This window comes from Metopolophium dirhodum, chromosome 9 (genome assembly GCF_019925205.1).
Source record: "Metopolophium dirhodum isolate CAU chromosome 9, ASM1992520v1, whole genome shotgun sequence".
Lineage (NCBI taxonomy): Eukaryota > Metazoa > Arthropoda > Insecta > Hemiptera > Aphididae > Metopolophium > Metopolophium dirhodum.
The window spans coordinates 25,276,344-25,299,136 of NC_083568.1; the positions used below are offsets into that span (position 1 = coordinate 25,276,344).

Below are 22,793 nucleotides of genomic sequence, written 5' to 3' on the forward strand. Positions count from 1 at the left end.
AATTCAAGTTGAATTTATTCAGATAGATATTCTAGTATAACATATTATTTTTATAGTTTAAGAAACTAATTATTATAATATAATGTTATCGTTTATTTTTCTGATGCTTGTGTATTATTGATAAAACAGTACTAGTATGTATTAATTACGTTTAAAAAAATATAGTTTGTATATAATTAGAAATAAATAAAGTACTATTTGAGAGTAACTAACTATTTATATTTTAGTAGGTCGTAGGTGGGTGGGTGGGTCTAACACTAGTATTTTTTTCCCCATAACATGAAATATAGATCGGCGCCACTGCAAACGTGGTATATTGTCACTCATTGCACGTTTCTTTGATCCGTTAGGTTTATTTGCGCCGTCAATCTTCCTTGCCAAGCACATCATGCAACGCACCTGGCAGTCCAATTGTACGTGGGATCAGCGTTTGCCTACCGAGAATTATTCAGATTGGTCGCGGTTCGTCGACGAATATCCCGAGCTAGCCTCCGTGCGTGTTCCGCGTTATTTCAATACAACCGCTAGAGCTCAGTGTTCGTGGTGTGGATTTTGCAACGCGGTTATGCCGCGGTAGTATGTTATGACGCGGTTATGCGCGTCCATGATGCCCCTCGAGCGTCGTCAGTCATGTTGGTCGGTTCCAAGACCAAGTTAGCACCGCTTAAACCGTTATCGATTCCGAGGCTCGAGCTGAATGCTGCAGTGTTATTGTCACGCTGGATGAGCCGAATATTTTTATTATTAAATACGCACATCGATATCGTTGACATGTGTGCCTGGACGGATTCGTTGATTGTGTTGTCATGGTTAACAGTGCCCCACGACACGTTCAAGCAATATGTATCAAACCGTGTTCACCAGGTACGGGCATTGTTGCCGAGTTGTCAATGCCACCACGTCAGTTCGGGGATGAACCCAGCTGATTGTAAGTCCCGTGGGCTGATGCCGTCTGAGTTGCCGCACCATCAGTTATATTGGCAGGGCACCGCCTTTCTCCGTGACCCTCCACAGGAATGGGGGAGTGACATCGCGCGTTTGCCCATTGCGGAACTATCAGAAGTTAAATCCATGTCACCTGCAGTTTGTTTAGCTGCCCCCACGGTCGAATGGTTCACGCGTGTCTCGTCTTACGACGCACTTATACGTGTGGTCGCGTGTGTGCGCCGGTTTATCGACATTTTTCGCCGACGTCCTGCCGAGAGATCGAATGCGCTTACTCGAGCAGAGCTCGACGGTGCAACTCGTGTGGTAATCGCTGCGTCTCAACGTGTCACATTTCCGACATTAATCAGCGACCTGCGAAAATTACATCGCTTAGCATCCAAGCCGTTGGCATGGCTGTGCCCTTTTGTCGATTCCGAAGGTATAATCCGCGTCGGTGGACGCTTACGTCATTCAGAGTTACCGTACGATTGTCGTCATCCAATTTTGTTAGCAAAAGGTTCGTATCTCGCGCTGCTGGTGTGTCGTCACTGGCACAAAATCACTGGGCACTCGGGACCACGGGTAATGACCTTCTTGATACATCGGCAGTATTGGATTGTGTCGCTGCGTTCCGTTGTCCATTCCGTCATTAGTCAATGCACACGGTGCGTGCGTCTCCGCGCGTCCATCCCCACGCCCGTCATGGTGGACTTGCCGGAATCGTGGGTGTCGCAATGTCGCCCGTTTTCTTGTGTCGGTGTTGATTACGCCGGGCCTATACCTATACGTGAAAATAAATTACGGAAATCTCGGACGTACAAGGCATATATAGCCGTGTTCGTATGTATGAGCGTCAAAGCCGTCCATTTGGAACTCGTATCAGATTTGTCCACTCCGGCCTTTCTCGCCGCCTTTGACCGGTTCGTCGCTCGGCGTGGCTTGCCTACGACGGTTTATTCCGACTGTGGGACAAATTTTGTTGGTGCCGACAGACAATTGCGTCAGCTGATTAATAGCATTTTAAACCATTTTCTCGTCACTTAAGTAGCTGCTCTGCCAAATGCTAGTGAATAGCCGGCAGCCCAAACACCATCAGTCTTCATTCAACTTTCTACCCAGTAACATTACAACATTTAGAAGAAACGAAGACTTGACCATCCGACGAAACCCGCCACCAGTCGACGACGAGCAGACCATCAGCCAGACGTGAGTCGGCCGTAATTCGCTTCCAGATCGAAGATCTCGAAATCCAGAGTCAACGGACCTCGGATTATATATATATATAATATAGGCTATAGCCTTTATAATGCAATTACTAATTGTTCTTTATCCTTTCTTTTATTGTCTTTCTTGTGCATACTCTACCTATTTATTTTGTTCTATTTTTTGCTTTATTAATTGTCAATAACGATCATAATCAATAATATCTAAATCTGTATCACAACTTCCTCTTTTCAGCACTAGCTCAGCTTTTGAAAAGAGAACCAATATATTTTAATGTAATTTTTTTTTTTTGTTTTGTTTTGTTACTCATAAATTGTTTGTAATTGTTATAATTTGGTGACAATAAATATTATTATTATTAAAAAAAAAAAAAAAAAAAAAAAAAAAAAAAAAAAGATAGTATGGTTGCCCACACGGACTAAGATATACAGGACGGGACACGACAAGGTTGAAGGGTGTGGGGGGTTGACCACGAAATGTTATACAACGAGCAGTGTGCAGGGGGTATTTTCCTTTTAGCATTACTAGCGCTGTCTAAGTGGATACTTATATGGAACTAGAAATTTGTGATGATGTGTTCTAGTTCCATAAGTATCCACAAAGACGGCGCTAGTAATTCTAAAAGGAAAATACCCACTGGCCACTGCTCGTTGTCAACAATGGCACCCACTGGCCCCTCTCTGCGGGCGCCCTTGTCTGTGGAGAGAGAGTCATAACGGTTATAAGTGGGAAAAAGTCCTGGAACTTTTTTGAGGTGGGAATTGTTGGTGTTGTTAGTGACGTAGGTAAAGATCTTTTAAATTGATTGTTTGAGGTCTGAATGTTTTTTCTTATATACTGTTCATTAATAATAGGCGATACGGTTTTATTCGTGTTTAAAGGCGAGGGCTTGTTGCGCGGCATAGTGCTAGCAGATTACTTACTTAATCGCGGAGTCCAAAGGTCACCGAGTACGACCGCGACGGTGCCTTGGAAACGGATAATTAGGTATTCTAGTAATCTAGTATAAATATAAGTAGTTCAGAGCTTCTAAAAATAAATTAGTAAAAGACTGTAACAATTATAAATATAAATATGTTACATGACACATATGTATATAATACGAACTCTACCGTATGTACGATTAACTGCTGACTGATATATTATTAATATTAAAACACACACATAATTGTAAGGCCTATGGCCAATACACACAATGTATTAGTAAGTTAGTTCGGTGTGCACCTTAGACCTCAATACACACTACGATTACCGGACTCCGTATGACTGCAATACAGTTACATAGTATAATAGAACATAGTTGATATATTTGTGAGTATTAATATTTGTAAGTGTTTAGTAGAAAATAAAACATAATTATAACTGAAAAGGAATCCTAGTAATTTAAATATATTTAAGATTCTGATATCTACATATCTGCCCCTGGCTACGGTATTTATATCTATAGGATCCTACGATTCTCCCTGGATATCTTATATTTAACTGGTCGTTCCCCCGACCACGTTACATATTGGTGGAGGCACCGAAGCCTGTAATAATTACAGTTATATTTGGTTCCTAGGATTTTGTTTCAGCTTTAATAAATTTATAATTTAAAGTAGTTTAAAAAATATTTATTTTTTTCTTTAGTAAAAATTTAATTATAAGCAAGATAACGTTTTTGAATAAGGAATTTGTAAGTGATTAATTCGGACTGTAAGGTTTAGAAAAAATTTAAGTTATAAGAGAGATAAACGAATTTGAAAGGATAAAATTATTATAAGTGAAATAAAGTTTTGAATGAAGGAAGTTTAAGTGATTAATACTGACTATAGGTATTCAGTGGAATCGTAAGTTTTAAGAAATACAATTGAATTTAAAGAAAAAATTTAATTTTTAAGTGAGATAAAGTTTTGAACGAAAGAATTTTAAGCGATTAATACTGACTCTAGGTTCTAAGAGAAATTTTAAGTTTTAAGAGAGATAAACGAATTTGAAAGGATAAAATTATTATAAGTGAAATAAAGTTTTGAATGAAGGAAGTGTAAGTTTTGGTGTAAGTTTCATAAGTTTTAATTCATTTTTAAATTAACGACAGCTCGTCCCGTCTACAATTTGGACTATATTTCAGCACCCGTGGCATCCGTCCCGTTTCTGCAATAATTTATATTTTTTTGTAATTCTTTTTAACAAAAGATAGCATATATTATACTCAAATTTTGGTGTACGTTTCATAAGTCTTAAAATATTTTTGAATTCACTACAGCTCGTCCCGTCCACAATTTAGACTATATTTCAACACCCGTGGCGGTGGAATCCCGTCCCGTTTCTGCAATAATTTATATTTTTCCGTAATTTTTTTACCAAAAGATTGGGTATAATAAACTTAAATTTTGGTGTAGTTTCATAAGTCTTAAAATATTTTTGAGTACCTGTGGATGTGGAATCCCGTCCCGTTTCTGCATTATTGAACATTTTTCGCTGATTTTTATATTAGTTGATAGATTTTAATTTACTTTAAATTTTGATATACCTTTTATAAGTTTTAAATCATTTAGGACTTAATTGCAGATCGTCCTGTTCGATATTTTGCCGTAACCTGTAATTCTGTACTTTTTTCACAAGAATATTTTTTGTTAATATATTTTGTTTAATCTATGTATTTAATTTATGTGATATATTTAATAATATAATAGTTTTATATTTAAATATATTAAAAATAATATTAGTCGTAATTAGAAAGTATTTTTTTCGCTGAGCGTGTTCAGGCAACACTGTTTTTGTTATCACATGTGAAATGGAATCGGTCCCGTCCCGGTCTTTAGTATTACCCGGTTCCTACGATTCTCCATGGATATCTAACTGATCGTTCCCCCGACCACGTTACAAGACAAAATATAGGTATACGTTATGAAGTAATTGTTTAATATTGATTAAATAATACATAGAACAATATAGGTACAATATAGGTACACCAATTACATTATAAAATATTACAAGCGTTTAATAATGATACAATAGATATAATTGTAAATAATATGGAATAAAAATAGTATATAGTTTAAAGAATTTTTGTATTTTCATCGTTTCTTTTATTCACAAGTGAACACATTTTCGAGAAACGGATGACAGTCATGCCAATATAAAATTTATAATATTACCAATTGGGAGAGTAGTTTTAAAAATAGTTTACACACCACTGCCATAGTGCCACAGAATAATAATAATATTATGCACGAAGACGGGGCACTAACGGGGACACTTCGTTAGTGCGTTAATAGCTGATTGACTGACATTTCGATCAGTATACAATATACATCACGTCGGTGATCAAAATCGTAATTATATATTATAATATTATATTATATTATATTATTGTGTAATAATTGTTAATATATTATCATAAATTTTAATTATAATCTCAAGGTGGGCTTGTTGGCGTTGCCATATGGAACTTACACGCACGTTGGTTGCTCCTCCTTGTCTGGTACGGCGCAATCCATAAAATTAAACAAGTCGGCGCCCTCTTTTACGACGCACATGTAACACGATCCGTCACAAACGCAGAACTTCGACGGGTCCGTGCAACCGTGCAAGCATTCCAATTTGGAATAGAACTGTGGGTTAAGATTTTCAGGATCACACGTGTAACATGTGAATTTGTATTGAGGGTGGTCTATGGTTAAGCACGGCCTTTTCCTATTGACGTGGCACTCCGACTTCAGACATTCCTCGCACAACTCGTACATAAATCCGTTTGCGGCTGATTCGACGGGCGAGTACAAGTAGAAGATATTCAACAAAATCGCGAAAGTGAACACGGCCACGGCGGCGTACGATAGAAACATATTGTTGTTGTTGTTGTTGTTGTCGTTGTTGGTAGTGTTATTAACCTAGCCTAAATTACACTGTATGCAGTGCGATATATCTGTTATTTTGGAATCTGCTTCTCGGTGGCAACTCGAAATTGATTCGTCAAATGAGTTTATGTATATACGTGTGTGGTGTGTGTGTGGTGTGTGTGTGTATATATATTTCCTCTGCGATTATAGTTTATTATATATAGATTATAGATACAAAGTGTTACACAGCTGATTGACTAACATTTCGAACGGTGTGTATATCGTTTTTATATCCAAACGTCTGCCGGTTACGCAATCGTGGAATCGTGTAATTGGCCGGGTTATGCAATGGGCTGTCGAATGATCTCAACAAGCTGATTTATTATTTAATTTCTGTCGTACAGTGTGTGTCAAAAGTCCGTATCGCTCTAATATCATCTAAATGTCAAATCCCAGAGTAGATAGCCTTTACAACAGATATGATTTTTTCATCAGCAATTTATTTGAAATGAATTACAAAAAATTGCAATTTTCTTATTAATTTCCGATGATAACTTTAAATAAATTGCACTTATCCACTTGTATAATTAGTATCAAACCAACTTTTTATGTTATTTAGCAATAAAGTATATTATATCATAATAAATCTTCTTACAAAAACCGTCCATACTATACTATTCTATATTGTTTTATGAACAACGTATATTTTTTATAAATTAAACATACCTATTTTTATATATTATTTAACCTTACTATTTATTTTTGCACGAAGATTTATTATGACATCAACTGTTACATAGCATATTCTTTTCTAAACATGCACACCTACACAAATATTATGTTTGGTGGCAGGGCCGGCGCAAGGCTAAATAACGCCCCAGCCAAAATGCTAACTGGTGCCTTTTTCATACAAAAACTTATAATGCCATAATACTCAGAAAAAAATTTTGTTCATGGACAATATCTCCGTGATTTTCTAATAAATTTTCGCCTAGTTTATCCCTTTAAGTGCCCTTAAAATATTTGAACAGAATTCATCTTTTGCTTGTCGTATTTCTAAAACCTCTATATTTATATCTTCATTTGTTTTTTTTTCTTTATTTCAGTTAAATTTACAGGAAACCTAGATAGACTGTCTGCTGCTAGATTTACTGAACCTGCTTTATGTTTTATTATAAAATCATATTCAATTAACTTAAATATACTCTTAGTTATTCTAGAAGAGGGATATTTCATAGTTATAAAATATTACAAACTCGAGCGATCACTATACACTATAAACTCCCTTCATAACAGATATTCTCTAAAATAATTTATTACAAAAACTACTGCAGCCATTTCTAATTCTGTGTTTGATGTTATGATGTTTTTTTCCCATTTTTGTCCTCTTTTTCTAATATTTCTCCTAATCCTTCCAATGAAGCATCCGTTGTAATAAAAATTGCTCTACCTTCCTTAAAATGTACTAATACTGGGGCTATACTTATTGCCTGTTTTAAAAATTCAAAAGCTACTTCTTGTTCCTTCTTCCATTTAAATCCGATATCCTTTTTTGTAATTTCTATAAATGGGTTTGCTATTTTTGAAAATTTGTTTATGTATTTCCTATAGTATGAACATAATCCAATAAAGGCTCTAACATCTTTGATTTTTGTTGGCTTAGGAAATTTTTTTAGAGCTTCTATATTTCTTTCTAATGGTTTTAAATCGTATTCTGATATTTTATGACCTAGCAACTCTATTTCTGACATTTATTTCTTTTCAATTTTAACCCCGTTTCGTCTAATAAACTTTTTTTCTAAATTACATAGTGCCTTTTCAAATTTTCTGCGAAATAACATCTGTCGTCTAAATAAGCTACTATTGATCTACATAAATAATCACTAAACATTGTATTGATTGTTCTTTGGAAAATAGGTGCCGAATTTTGTTTATTGTATTTTGTTTAAATTTATTGTTTGTTCATTGAGTTTCCTAAAATCCACTAAGAAACGGTATTCTCCTTTTTGTTTTTTAGGTATAAGAAATACTGGCGCTGCATAACTGCTTTTACTGGGTTCTATAATATCTGCTTTGGTCATTACTTCAATTATATTTTTTAATTTTTCTCTTTGTTTCGGAAAAACTCTATATGGTGCTTGGAAAACCGGGTCTTTTGAGTCTAAATTAACCTCGCAATCCTCCACTTTGGCACAATTTAACTCTAATTGTTCAGAAGTAAACAAATGTTGATATTCACTTATTAAGAGTGTTGCCATTTTTCTCTGTTCATTAGTTAAATCGTTTGAAATTTTAATAACCGTACCCTGTCCGTCGGTGATGTCTTTACTTGTTTTATTAACTATTAATACATTATCTTTTTTATATATTCTATTGTTCCTCATGTGGTGCCTTCATATATTCTTGTATATAAATTTGAAAAATTGTACACCTGAATTTCTTCAGCGTTTTTGTCTAGAAATTTGTTTCCAATTTTAAATATTGGTTTTGGCATAAATGGTCCACTGGGTGTATAGTTAATTGTTCATTTATTGCCCCTATATTAGTTTTAAATTTAATGTTAGCTATTGTTTTCGGTGCTATTATGGTATTCTCTTGCTATTATTTTGTCTATAATGTATTCCCTTGAGATATTTCTTTCAATCGCAGTGTTATATATGGATTTAAGTGTTCCATTATGTTCTGCCTAAATGTTATTTATTTTTTTACAAAATCAATGACTGACCATATTTAAAAAAAAAAGTTGTTACCCAATAAAATTTCACAAGTTAAATGTTTAATTACATAAGCTGTAATTTCATATTCGCAACCTTGAATTTTTATTTTTAATTGTATTGTTCCCAAGTTTTCCAACTCAGAATTATTTGCTCCAGTGATAATCGTTTGTTCTTCTGGAATAATTTTCTCTTTATCTTTAACTAATTTAACTATTCAATACATGATATATTTGCTCTTGTGTCTATTATTGCCTGTTTTTACATACTAACATTTCTTATTACTACATCCTTTAAAAGCTTAATACAACATAACCTATCAATAGGCCAGTTGCGGCTACTAAGTTGCCAGTATAGTAAGTCGATAAGATATAATAAAAATAATAAAATCAAATTCTTTAATACGTATTTATGCAAAATTTAGTTTTTTAAGTAGTAGGTTAGTTTTATAACTCTTGATTAATATTTAAATATTTAATAGTTAATACTGTCAAAGGCTTTTTTGACATAAATCGATTAATCTGATCAGGAAATTTTAGAACCTTACATTCAGATATGACTCAAGACTTAATACAATTTCACTGTTTACTCATTAATAAAAAATTACTTACTTCTTGATTAAATTATAAGCTGATTGTTTCAATAATTAATCGATTAATCTAGTTTTGATTAATCGGTTAATCGCCATTCCGATTAATCAACCGATTAATCATTTTTCAATTAATCAATTTTTTTTAATTAATTGTGCATAATAATAATTGATTCCCCCCAAAAATAATCGAACAGCCCTAGCCGTGATCATACTCTGTGCTGGCATATATTGGAACAATGATGTTAAGCATCTATAAGTTCAATATTATCTTGCTTGTATATAATTCCACTGGAAATCATTGTGTCCTGGAGCCTTGTATATTATAATTAATTTATATGAGATGACAATATCAATCATTACAACTTAAAATACGAATGTATGTTTTGTTTAGTAAACATATGCAGATTGTCTAAATCAAATAAAGTATTTAAAATAAATAAAAAAAACTATTAAATAGCATGTTATTTTTAAAACTTGCACACCTACAAAAATATTATGTTTGGTGGATCAGTTCTGTAGGTCCCATATAATTCACTTTTGGTACTCTGAATATATAATGCATTGAATAATTAATAATTTCAAAATCGCCTGATATATTTTTGTTTAAATACATTTTATTTAAGATCTAAAAGTACGTTATAAGAATACGCAAGTAAGTTGACGTATTGGGTGAGATGACCAATAATTTACATCAAAATAACGATTAAGTCGATAATCAACAGTTTGAGAAAACAAACATCATAGATTCGGAAACATTAAATTCCTCAAAGTTTCAAATTTTATTGATCATTGATAACAAATTTATTTACAAGAAACGATAATTAAGGTTAGCCAATGTAATATTATAAACAGTTTTCATAACCAGATTTATTAACAATAAACAGTAGATTAAATCAAATATTTTAACTCATAAATTGAATGACACTAATTCTTATAATTGCTAGTGATTGCTAGTATATCTATACAAGTTGAACACTCAATATTTCGTTAAATATTGACTTTTTTTTTAAATTTTAGTTTCATGTTTTCAATATTTATATAAATGTCAAATATTTTTTACCTTTATGTTTATAAGGGATACCACTATCAACTATTAATATTCAAATGACAAACTTTACTAAAAGTTTTATAAACGAATAAGAATATTTCTTTTATGAATTTTCACATTCAAAATTTTCTTTTTTTCCGTGAATCCATTGATGTTGGGTGGTTTTGGGAGATGTGTATATGTAAATGTGTAATACCGTAGGTATAGGATCAAAGATATTACAGTTTTCAAATCATTTCAAGTACAGTAAGCTTACATTGCGCCCCTAAATGTGTTGCAAAATGCCCATTTGTCAGGGTGTTGCGCAGTTCGCCCAAGATTAAAACTGCACGCCCAGCACTTCAACCGTCATCAAAAACTAAACTTTCGATGCAGGCGTGATAAAAAATAATTTACAGTATTGAACGTTGAATAGAAAGAGCGAAACATCTCAACAGTTTGAAAATATGGTCTTAAAGTATATTTGACAATGCTTGGTTAATCAAACTGTAAATATTACAAGCAAATAATATCTTTTAATAATCAACTTTTATATAGACCAGATGCAGGTTTAAAACATTCGAATACGACGAAATATTCGTTATTCGAATATAACTTAATTATATGGTATATAAAATATAATAGGTAATAAAAATGATACAGTAGATAAAATCTTAAAGAATATAGAATTTAAGTTTACAGCATTTTTGTATTTTCGTTGTTTTTTATCACACAGGCGAACACATTTTCTTTAAACGTTTAACAGTCATACCTATATAAATTTATAATATTACCAATCGGGAACATAGTTTTAAAAATAGTTTACGAACCACTGCTGCGGCAAAATAATAAGATAATGCAAGACGACGGTTCGCTGCGGTCCAGCGGGAGAGTATTGTACAAAAATATTATGGGAAGTAAAACAGTTAAAACAATATTAAATTCTTCACGGTGGTGACTGGATGCGTCTATTAAAACTATATAATATTATTATATAATGGAGTATTGTTTTTTTAAGAACGATAATCATATTTGAAAATATATTAAGTATTTTAATAGCTAATTTCTCGGCGGACGTGTTGGTGGTACCGTACGGAACTTACTTGCACGTTATGTTCAGTTCCTGCTCGGTTGGCAAATCGCAATCCTCTAAATATCCTCCATTTTCAAGGACTAATTTTCTGATGCACACGAAACACATACTAGTACAAATGCACACCCTTTTCGGGTCCGTGCAACCCGTCTTGCATTCATCTAAGGTGTAGTACTGCTGGTCACCTAATTCGATATCACAAGTGAAACATAAGTAGGAACCGTCGTGTAGGGTCATGCACGGTCTGTTTCTATCATTATGGCACTTGCCAGCCAGACAATCCTGGCACGTAGTGTAGAGTACGCCGATCTCCACCGATTCGATGGGCGAGTTCAAGAAGAAGAAATTCAACAGTATCACGAAAGCGAACACGGGCACGGTGGCGTATGACGGAAACATAATATTGTTGTTATTATCTTAACCTATATATTCGATACGATATATTATTTCGGAATCTGCTCCTTGGTCGATCGCTTCAGTGGCCACTCGAAATTGTTCGGTGAATGAGTGTACCTATCTATAATATTTATGCGTGTATATATCAACTACTGGAGTGATAATTATATTATATTTTAGGTGCAGAGTGTACGGTAAATGATATTATAATGATGATTATAACATTCGTTTGTGCGTTAATATAACTAAATGAATGGCATTTCGATCGGTGTGCATATCGATTTTATATTCTGAAATTGGCTGCCGGTTACGTGGTCGTGACGTCGTGTAATTGGTGGGGTGTATAATAACTTACTACAATATTTATCTTCCGTCGTACAGTATGTGCCAAAGCCTAAAAGTGCCGTATCGCTCTAAACTGCGATATAATAGTTGGGTATGATCAAATATTTAATTAAATTACGAATCTGCTTGCCAGATTTCTGGTATAGTTTCTGGTTTTAATATTATTTATGACTGCAATCTTTGTACATTTCTACAGCATGGCAGTCGACAAGTATCACATTTATACCTACATATTTCGTACAAAATAATTATTATAATAATTGAACAGTTATTAGTAAAATAATGGCAAGGCAAAAATTATTGCATAAAACATTCGAATACGACGGCGAATACAGCGAATACAGCGAATACGACGAATACGAATAATAATAAGCTTTTAAAAATCCACCTTTATATAACATGAAATCGAGGGCGCCCTATGTCTACTTTTCGTACCGCTATAGTAAATATTGGAGGGAAAACGGACGACGATCCAATGGGAAGGTCTCCCGGCGGCGGCGGAGCCGTCGCTGCGTCATCACCACTCCTTATCACTCTTCCCGATTTTTTTCAAAATTCGAGTTTAACTCCTTTAGGGGGCCCCGGGCGGCCCCGTTCGGACCTTATTCGCGTTCCCTGTCAGATTTTGAGGCCGCGCGCGGCCGTACTTTTTTCCCGGCGGCCCGCCACGGCCGAGACGACGCGCTTTACGTCCGCCGCCGTCGCGCGCGTTTCTTGCCGTTTTTTTTCGAAAATTCGTGTTTTAGCCCTTTTTGACACGTCTCGGGCCCCGTTAGCCACTCAATCGCCTTCCCCGCTAAATTTATAGGCGGCGCGCGGCCGCACCCCGTTTGCGGAGAGCGCCTCCGAAGAGAAATCGATTGCGGTGTGAGCGGCGTCGTCACGTTTTTGACGATTTTTCGAAAATTTTCGCCGCGAGTAGCTTCCGACCACCCTTGAGACGTCCGACCTCCGGGCCGAAGACGTATTCGCGTTCCCCGTTAAATTTGTAGGCCACGCGTGGCCGTACTTACTCCGGGACGAGTCCCGGGGCTGCGGGACGACGCCGAGAGCCGAGTGCGGATATCGCCGCCGTCGAGTGGGTATTACTATATACAGGCATAAATACGTGCGTCGGAAGGTTCGATTTTTTTCGCAAATCTCGCCGTTTCAACGTCCGACGACGGCGGAGCAAAAGGACGTCGACACCGCGTTCGTAATTCGCCGAAACGGCTTAAGAGTCATAGATTCGACACCAGTTTTGAACTCGGTAGGTAGGTAGGCAAGGCGTAGGTGTCGTGGTTTCGATGCCGGCCGCCGGGATTGAAGTTAATTTGCGGCGGCCGTGTGATTTCGGATTTTTTTTTTGATATTACTATTTGATATTATTTATATAGGTAGGTTTTATCGTTTGACATGGGCTCGATTATGTGGTTAAATATTAAATATATAATATACTATGTAGTAGGTACTTAAAATATTACAGTTTTTAGGTGGGCCAAATGATGTTTATTAATAGACAAAATATAACTTATTATGTATTTAGTTAAATTCTGGCGGTTAAATTGTATAATGATATGACTATACTATTAAACATTTTAATAATTAATATTTAATTAATACTATTTTATTATTTACACATTTATTGAGCAGCCCACCTATATTATTTAACAAGAGCTGGGTTATATAGTTCATTTATACTTGAATAGACAATAGTACAATATAACTAACCTACATGTATACTATGTAGTACCCACTTAATTCATTACAGTTTTTAGGTGACTTGATTGGTCGAGGAAATTATAAATTATAATGCTGCAGATACCATATAATACAATATTAATAAACAAATAGATCTTCATATATTTCAGTAAAAGCTGGTAGTTAAATTGTATAATGATATGCCTATACTGTTTGATATTGTTTATGTAGGTACGTGTAGTAAATATAGTTTTTAAATAAATAATCGATAAACAACAATAATTAATTTAGAGGCGTCGCGTCGTTATTACTATATACAGGCTTGAATATATACGTTGGAGAGTTAGATTTTTTTCGCGTACCTATTATAGTTTAAGAGCCAAAAATTTGACTCCAGATTTCAACTCGATAGGTAGGTAGGTAGGTTTAGACTTGCGGGTCGTGGTTTCGATGCCGGCCGCCGGGATTGCCGTTAATTTGCGGCGGCCATGAATGAAGATTTTTTATAGTGACTGATGGGGTTATATAGACTACTTCTTTTAAGAAACCCCAAAGAAAAAAAATCTAGGGGAGTGATGTCTGGACTACAAGCTAGCCATGTTACTATTGTATGCTGGGGCTCCATCTTGATGATAGTACATTTTTAGGTGTTGTTCTAGTGATATATTTCCCAAGAGTTTTGGAACTTCGTTTTTTAAAAGTTTCTATATTTATAAGTGTACGATCAAAAAAATAAGGACCTATTATTAAGTGTCTCCCAAAATTCCGCACCATTCATTAACTCGCATTAACTCGTTAACTTGAAAGTTGACATCTTTAGTCCAATGAGGGTTCGAATCGGACAATCAGACCAATCGTCCAATCGGACAATGATTATTATGTTTATTGATCATCCCGTTATTTATAAGCTGTGATTCATCTGTCTATAATAGATATTTGTAAAGAAATTCGGTTCTTCGTTAATTTTTGTTTAGAATTGAATTACCATGTATATCTTCTTTCAAAATCAGTTGGATGTAAATGGTGAATTAATTGAATTTTGAAGTCATGAAATTTGTTTAATTTTGATATTTTTTGACAAGAACAGAATATTATCCCTTTCAGCTCACAAAAAATAAATATAAATAAATTGTCAGTTTCAACTTTCATTTAAGTTATTTTAATTTCAAAGTACATGCATACAATTTTTATTGATTGCTATGAATAACTATGACCTTAGCCATGAAATCATCATAAATAATAATCATAACTAACCAGATATGGTACGTAATGATGTATGTGGATTCTTATATAAATGTGCAAAAACCATAACAGTATTTACTCATTTATTACTCGCTTATATCTTAAACTTTTTATATTTTTTTTAGTATAAGAACCATGTAAAAGTAAATTATTTTGTATCCTTGAAAAATTAAAACGGCTTGGTATTGTAGAGTCACCATGAAGTTCAGTATACAACTTTACTTCTGCTGTAACATTATTATTACACTGTGTGTAACAATTAAGCATATCCATTTTTTCAACATTAGAATAGACTGTGTTATAACAACATAACAAGTTTATAAATTATATTATATTACCTAACCATACGTATATTTTTTATAAATAAATCATACCTATTTTCCTGTACCTATATATTGTTTTACCTTACTATTTATTTTTGCACGAAGATTTATTATGATATATTATGTTATTTTTAAAACACCTACACAAATATTATGTACGGTGGATCTGTTCTGTAGGTCCCATATAAGTAATTAACTTTCAGTACTCTGAATATAACGCATTAAATAATTAATAATTTCAAAATCGTCTGCTTTATTTTTGTTTGAAAACATTTTATTTAAGATCTGAAAGTACGTTGTAGGAACTCGCAGGTTAGTTGACGTGTTGGGTGATATGACTAATTAATGACATCAAAATAACGATTAAGCCGATATTCAAAAGTTTGAAAAAACAAGCATTATAAATTTGGAAACATTAAATTCCTCAAGTTTCAAATTATTTTGATCAGTGATAACAAATTTATTTACAAGAAATGAAATTAAAGTTAGCCAATGTAATATCATAAGCTGTTTTCATAACCAGATTTGTTAACTGAAAACGATCTTATAATTGGCAATTGCTCGTGATCGCTAGTACCTATACAAGTTGATTCTTTTATCGTCGAACGCTCATTATTTTGTAAAATATTGACTTTTTTTTACTTGATGAAATAATACATAGAATGATTTAGGTGAACCAATTACATAATATAATATTACAAACATTTATCACCTTAACTTTATGTCATGTATAATAAAATAGGAAATACAAATGATACATTAGATAAATACCTAACCTCGTAAGGAATATAGAATAACAATAATATACCTAGTTTAGAGTATTCTTGTATTTTTGTATTTTTATTGTATTTTTCTGGTTTTCAAATTTTCTGGAAATGGTTGACAGTCATACCTATATAAATTAGTTAGGAGCAGTTTTACAAATAGTTTACGCACCACTGCTGCGGAAAAATAATTAAATTATGCAAGAAGACGGTTCGCTGTGGCGCTGAGGGGGATTCTATTCCTATGTTGTACGAAAATATTGTAGGAAGTAAAACCGTTAAAACAATATTTAATTCTATACGGTGGCGATGGGATGCGTATATTAAAACTATATAATATTATTATGTAATGGGGTTTTATTTTTCTTATGAACAAAAATCATAACTGAAAAATTATTTAGTATCATAATATAATATTATTTTAATTATTATCTCACGGCGGGCGTGCAGGTGGTGCAGTACGGAACTTACACGCATGTTACGTTCAATTCCTCCTTGGTTAGCAAATTGCATTCCTCTAAATTAGCACTTTTGATGCGCTCATTTGCGATGCACACGAAACACGCGTCGGTACAAACGCAGGTTCTCTTCTGGTCCGTGCAGCCCTTCTTGCATTCGTCTTCGGAATAGAACTGTTGGTCGCCATTTTCGGGATCACACGTGAAACAAAAGTACCCGCCGTCGGACCTGGAAATGCACGGCCTGTTCGAATCTTTGTGGCATGTGTCAGCCAAACACTTCTGGCACGTATCGTAGATCTTGCCGTTTATCGCCGATTCGATGGGCGAATTCAAGAAGAAGAAATTCAAAAGTATCACGAAAGCGAACATGGGCGCGGTGGCGTACGGCTGAAACATAATATTTTTGTTGTTTTTGTTGTTATTATCTTAACGTATATAATGTCGGTACGATATCTGTTATTTTGGAATCTGCTTCTATTGGTCGATCGCTTTCAGTGGCGACTCGAAATTTTTCGGTGAATGAGTATGTATATATAAACTACTGCAGCGATAAGTATATATTATAGGTGCAGAGTGTACGGTAAACGATATTGTAATGAAGATTATGACATTTGTTTGTGCGTTAATGTAATTGAATGACTGGCATATCGATCGGTGTGCATATCGTTTTTATACCCCGCAAACAGCTGCCGGTTAATTGGTCGTGGCGTCGTGTAATTGGTGGGGTCTAATGCATAGACATATTAATAAATGACTACGCTTTCCTCACCCCCCATCTATCCAAATCTGAAATGTAAATTGTGTGAGTGAGAAAGAAACTGTTGGGGGCAATCATGAAAGAAATAATAATTATATTTCATTCATGCCATGAAATTATTGTAATTTATAGATTATAAGACTGATAAGTAGTGATAACCATCATTGATATTTGATAATGTCATAAATAATATCATGGAATAATTTGAGTATTCAAATATTTTCTCCATGCTTGCCCCCAACTGTTTTTTCCTCTCTCATCAATGTCGGTTTCATGATTTCTCTCTATAAGCGCAGTCCATTTATTTTCATGTCTATTGTCTAATGTGGTAGGGTTGCGCAATAGGCGGTCGAATGATCACGACTAACTTACTACAATATTTAACTTCCGTCGTACAGTATGAACCAAAAGTATGCGCTGTAAATATTACGATAGAACACGGCCACGGCGGCGTACAGCAACAACATACTGTTATTGTTGGTGTTATTATTCTAACCGATACTCCTTTTCAAAAGAGAATGTACGGCTTTCGCGCATGTCGAATGATTCGATTTGTGCGCTGAGAACCACGTGTTCACGTTAACAATGGGAAAATGGTGGGGGGGTATATATTTATATGACATTGTACGCGGTATGCGATATCTGTTATTTTGGAATCTGCTTCTCGGTGGATCGCTTGCAGTGTCGACTCGAAGTTGATTCGTCGAATGAGTTTGTATATTATATATATATATGTGTGTGTCTTTGTGTGTATCACTGCTGCGATTAGAGTTTATAATATAAGTACAGAGTGACGAGTGTGTAACATAGCTGATAGACTGATATTTTGATCGGTGTGTATGTCGTTTTTTTTATATCCAAACGTCTGCCGGTTACCGCGATCTTGGAGATGTGTAATTGGCCGGCTCTAAATGGTAATGCAATGAGCTGTAAAATGATCACAGCAACGAGATTTAATATTTAACTTCTGTCGTACGATGTGTACCAAAAGTCCGTATCACTCTAATATCCAGATATTCATCTAGAATCTAGATACATTTATCTAGATAAGTCCAAACACTGCCCAGTAGGAGTATAAGTGTACCATTCCTATAGCAAACCTCTTTAAAACTTCATAACGAGAGTTATACATAAATCAAAAATTTGAAGATAAAGTGAAACTTTTAATGTGTAATGTAGTCTACTAAAAAGGTTATGACCCTTTTTTGAAAATTTTAAATATAAAAACTTACAACATAAAATCTAATACTTATGAACAAGGAACTCTGTTGTTTTAATTTCTTGATAGGAAATTATGATTATTAATAACATTTTAAATAATATAGCAAATTATAACATCACAAGATAAAATATAAAAAGTGGGTAAGTGGATGTCGCTCTGCTGTACAGTAGGTTACAAGTTTGAAGTTGGTCGATGTATAATGGATTGTATTAAACTTGAATTCAATGATATAAAATCATTGTATAAGAAAAATGATTCTGTACTGAGACGGTTTGTCAGTCTGTATTTTATATATTGTTATTATTTATTTTAGCCTGTAATTGAATTAATATTATAATATTATAAAGTACCTATTAAATATAAAACTTAAATTAAAAACCATTTTAACTTTTGAGTGAATTTAATATTACATTTTTTCATTTAAAGTGCATATTTTGTTGCCTTTTTTGACATTTAGAATGCATTTTTAAGGTTTTTTGGTGCATTAAATTCACAGTCCTGATTATTAGGTATAATTAATTTTATATTTTTATGCACCTATGATTCAAAAATGAAATAATATAATCAATTAGGTTTACCAAAAAATATATTAATGGTGGCTTAAATTGTCCATCCTTATTAAAAAAATATAGAATTTATTGGGATTAATTTCAATTTGAATGTCTTATTTTTAATTCTTTGATAAATTGAACCAAACATAGTCTAAATTTTATATTATAGTAATAACTAATAATATAAATCAAATATTAAACACAACATTGTGATACAAAAAAAAAACAATTTTTTTTTTTAAACTATAAAAATAAATGTAGGTTTTTGAGTACCTAATACCAAACACAATAAATATAAGAATATGTGTTTCAATGTATTCGCATTTACCTATTAGGAAAAAACAATTTGTTAATAATTTAAATTTGTATGTAAAAATGTTTATGTTAAAATATATTGTTTTATTTAAATGGTGTTATTTAATAATAATTATCTAATATTGTATCTAAATTTTATACTTGGGATTTTTCTCATTTTGAAATTATGACACATTGTATACAACCTGTATATCAATAAATATTAAAATCAGCTTGAGTTCTTTACTCTTATAAAGGTTTCAGTGGATTTTATTTGATAAAATATGATTCCCTATGCATTTTTTACACATGTACAGTTCTGTAGCCACATTCAGCTCATCTGATGTTACGCATATTTTTAACTGCATTAAACTGTTGAACAAGTTATAATAAAACTCTGCTATATTATACAACATAGAAAACTAGAGATACAGAGCCAATTCATAATTATTATCTATCGTCTAAGGTTACTATAGCTCAAAAATCAATATTATAAATACAAAGTATAAAGATGAGCGTTGTTAATAAGCATTACACCTGAACATTCGAAAAGTTATATAAATTATCAAAGAATTAGCTAGGGATTTTATAATCGTATATACGGTAATTCACTAAGCATGCTCACCCCTATTATTTTCATTTAATAATTAATTCATTCAAATTCGGAATATAAAATAAATTTAATATTAGATCTTATATTTATTACATTATGACTATTTTTACAAATTAAAATAATTGTTGATAGATTAATGTTAATTAGTCAAATCATTGTTTCTTTTGTTCACAAGTGAACACATTTTCGAGAAACAGATGACATCAGTCATGCCTATATATTATTTATAATATTACCAATTGCGAAGGTAGTTATAAAAAAATAGTTTACACATCACTGCCACAGTGCTACAGAATAATAATAATATTATGCACAACGACGGAGCACTGCGGCGGTAACTATACCTGTTGGTTGTTACCTATGCAAGAATATTGCGCGTAGTAAAACCGTAAAAAAATATTCAATACTTCACAGCGATGATAGGAAGCGTATATTTATAATTTATATACTACCTATATGATATAAATCATGTAATGTGTTATTATTATTTTTAAGAGCAAAAATCTTAATTGAAAATATATTATCATAATATTATTTTAATTATAATCTCAAGGTGGGCGTGTTGGCGTTGACATATGGAACTTACACGCACGTTGGTTCCTCCTCCTCGTATGGTACGCTGCAATTCATGTATTTATTCAAATCGACGCCCTGTTTTACGATGCACATGTAACACGATCTGTCACAAACGCACATCTTCAATGGGTCCGTGCAGCACCTCTTGCATTCATCTTTGGAATAGAACTGTAGGTTGCCATTTTCGAGATCACACGTAAAACATGTGAAATTGTACTGAGGGTCGTATCTGGTTATACATGGCCTTTTCCTATTGATGTGGCACTCCGACTTCAGACAATCCTCGCACGACCCGTACAGTAAGCCGGTTGCGGCTGATTCGACAGGCGAGTACAAGTTTATACTTAATATCTTAATATCTTTTAACTTAATACCTTAAAATCGCGAAAGTGAACACGGCCACGGCAGCGTACGATGGAAACATATTTTTGTTGTTATTGTTGTTGGTTGTGTTATTATCCTTACTTAAATGACACTGTATGCAGTGCGGTATCTGTTATTTCGGAAACTGCTTCTCGGTGGATCTCTTGCAGTGATCACTCGAAATTTAGTCGTCGAATGGGGTCGTATATTTATATATATATATGTGTGTGTGTGTGTGTGTGTATAAATTTCTGCCGTGATTATTATTTACAATATATAGGTACAATGTGTAACACAGCTGATCGACTGACATTTGAATCAGTGTGCATATCGTTTTTATATCGTCATGTCTGCTGGTTTTGCGATCGTGGAGTCGTGTAATTGGCCGGGATTAAATTTGTTGGGGTAATGCGATGGGTTGTTGAATGATCACAACAGCAACCTGATTTATTATTTAATTTTTCTTCGTACGGTGTGTGCCAAAAGTCATCCCGTACCGCTATAATATCATTTTATTAAATGTCAAATTTCAGCATTAATAATAGCCTACAAATGTGATTTTTTCAACAGCAATTGATTTGAAATGTATGACAATGCAATTTTACTATTGGTTTCCGATGATAAAAAGACCCCTTTAAATATATTTATGTGCCCTCCTTACAGACAAATACTAAAGGTAATACACAAAACTTTTAAGAAATTACAAATGTCACATTCTATAATGTATGCGGTAGTTATGAGGCAACTACTACAGAATACATATAAATATTAAATTGATATATTCGTATATAATCTATAAAAAATAATAAAGATTTTTTTGTACAATAATAAAAAATGGGTACCTAGATATGTTATGGTATACCTTTTTCAAACTTCACAAAAGAAAATAATGTGTAAAAAGTTCATAAAAAAAATAAAAATTAGCAAAAACAATTTAAAAATTTAAAAATGTTCATTTCTGTAATCAATTACTTATTATTATATAACTACTTCATTCTGAAACAATTAAAAAAAAATGTAAATAAAAATTTTTTGGTGTTTTTTAAAATAATCTTTATAACATTTTGAAAAACAAAAAAATATTGAACTTAAAATCCTATTTAAATTGTTAAAAATGTCTAACCTGCAATCCTAATAATTAATATATATATTTGCATCCACGTAGTGAAATCACTGATTTCATGAACTGTATATCCAGATAGCGAAATTCGGCAAGATCGAATGGACTTCCATTTCATTTTATACTTTATGTAATTAGTATAAAACAAACCTTTTTATGTTATTTAGCAATAAAGTAGGTATATTATAACATAATAAACCTTCTTACAAAAACCATCCATACTATACTTTTCTATATTGTTTTATGAACAACATAACAAGTCAATATTATATTATATTATATTTTAATTTATTTTTAACCTAATATATTATACAGTTTATTGACTTGTTATAAACCATACGTATATTTTTTATAAATGAATCATACCTATTTTCCTGTACCCATTGGTTTACCTTACTATTTATTTTTGCACGAAGATTTATTATGACTTCAACTATTTAATAGTATGTTATTTTTAAAACACCTACACAAATATTATGTTCGGTGGATCTGTTCTGTAGGTCCCATATAGGTAATTAACTTTCGGTACTCTGAATATAACGCATTGAATAATTATTAATTTCAAAATCGTCTGATATATTTTTGTTTAAAAACATTTTATTTAAGATCTAAAAGTACGTTATAGGCATAGGCGCACATAGAGGGGTGCTAGGGGGTGCCTAGCACTCCCAGGCTTCAAATTAGCTCC

General features: G+C 33.1%; 5 protein-coding genes across 5 annotated transcripts; 1 reads left to right on the forward strand and 4 right to left on the reverse strand.

Annotated features, from left to right (window-relative positions):
• Positions 1-594: 594 nt before the first annotated feature.
• LOC132953040 (uncharacterized) lies at positions 595-1,971 on the forward strand. Its single transcript, XM_061025589.1, has one exon. The coding sequence runs from the start codon at positions 595-597 to the stop codon at positions 1,969-1,971; it is 1,377 nt and encodes a 458-aa protein (XP_060881572.1).
• Positions 1,972-5,585: 3,614 nt separating this feature from the next.
• LOC132953012 (uncharacterized) lies at positions 5,586-5,978 on the reverse strand. The gene has a single exon (XM_061025551.1). It carries the CDS (start codon positions 5,976-5,978, stop codon positions 5,586-5,588), a length of 393 nt encoding a protein of 130 aa, XP_060881534.1.
• Positions 5,979-11,404: 5,426 nt separating this feature from the next.
• Positions 11,405-11,797, reverse strand: LOC132951623 (uncharacterized). Its single transcript, XM_061023440.1, has one exon. The coding sequence runs from the start codon at positions 11,795-11,797 to the stop codon at positions 11,405-11,407; it is 393 nt and encodes a 130-aa protein (XP_060879423.1).
• Positions 11,798-16,615: 4,818 nt separating this feature from the next.
• Positions 16,616-17,111, reverse strand: LOC132953041 (uncharacterized). The gene has a single exon (XM_061025590.1). The coding sequence runs from the start codon at positions 17,003-17,005 to the stop codon at positions 16,616-16,618; it is 390 nt and encodes a 129-aa protein (XP_060881573.1). The 5' UTR covers positions 17,006-17,111.
• A 3,517-nt stretch (positions 17,112-20,628) lies between these two features.
• LOC132953017 (uncharacterized) lies at positions 20,629-21,046 on the reverse strand. Its single transcript, XM_061025557.1, has 2 exons — positions 20,997-21,046; positions 20,629-20,965 (listed from the first exon to the last, which is right to left on the reverse strand). The coding sequence occupies exons 1-2, from the start codon at positions 21,044-21,046 to the stop codon at positions 20,629-20,631; spliced, it is 387 nt and encodes a 128-aa protein (XP_060881540.1).
• Positions 21,047-22,793: the final 1,747 nt, after the last annotated feature.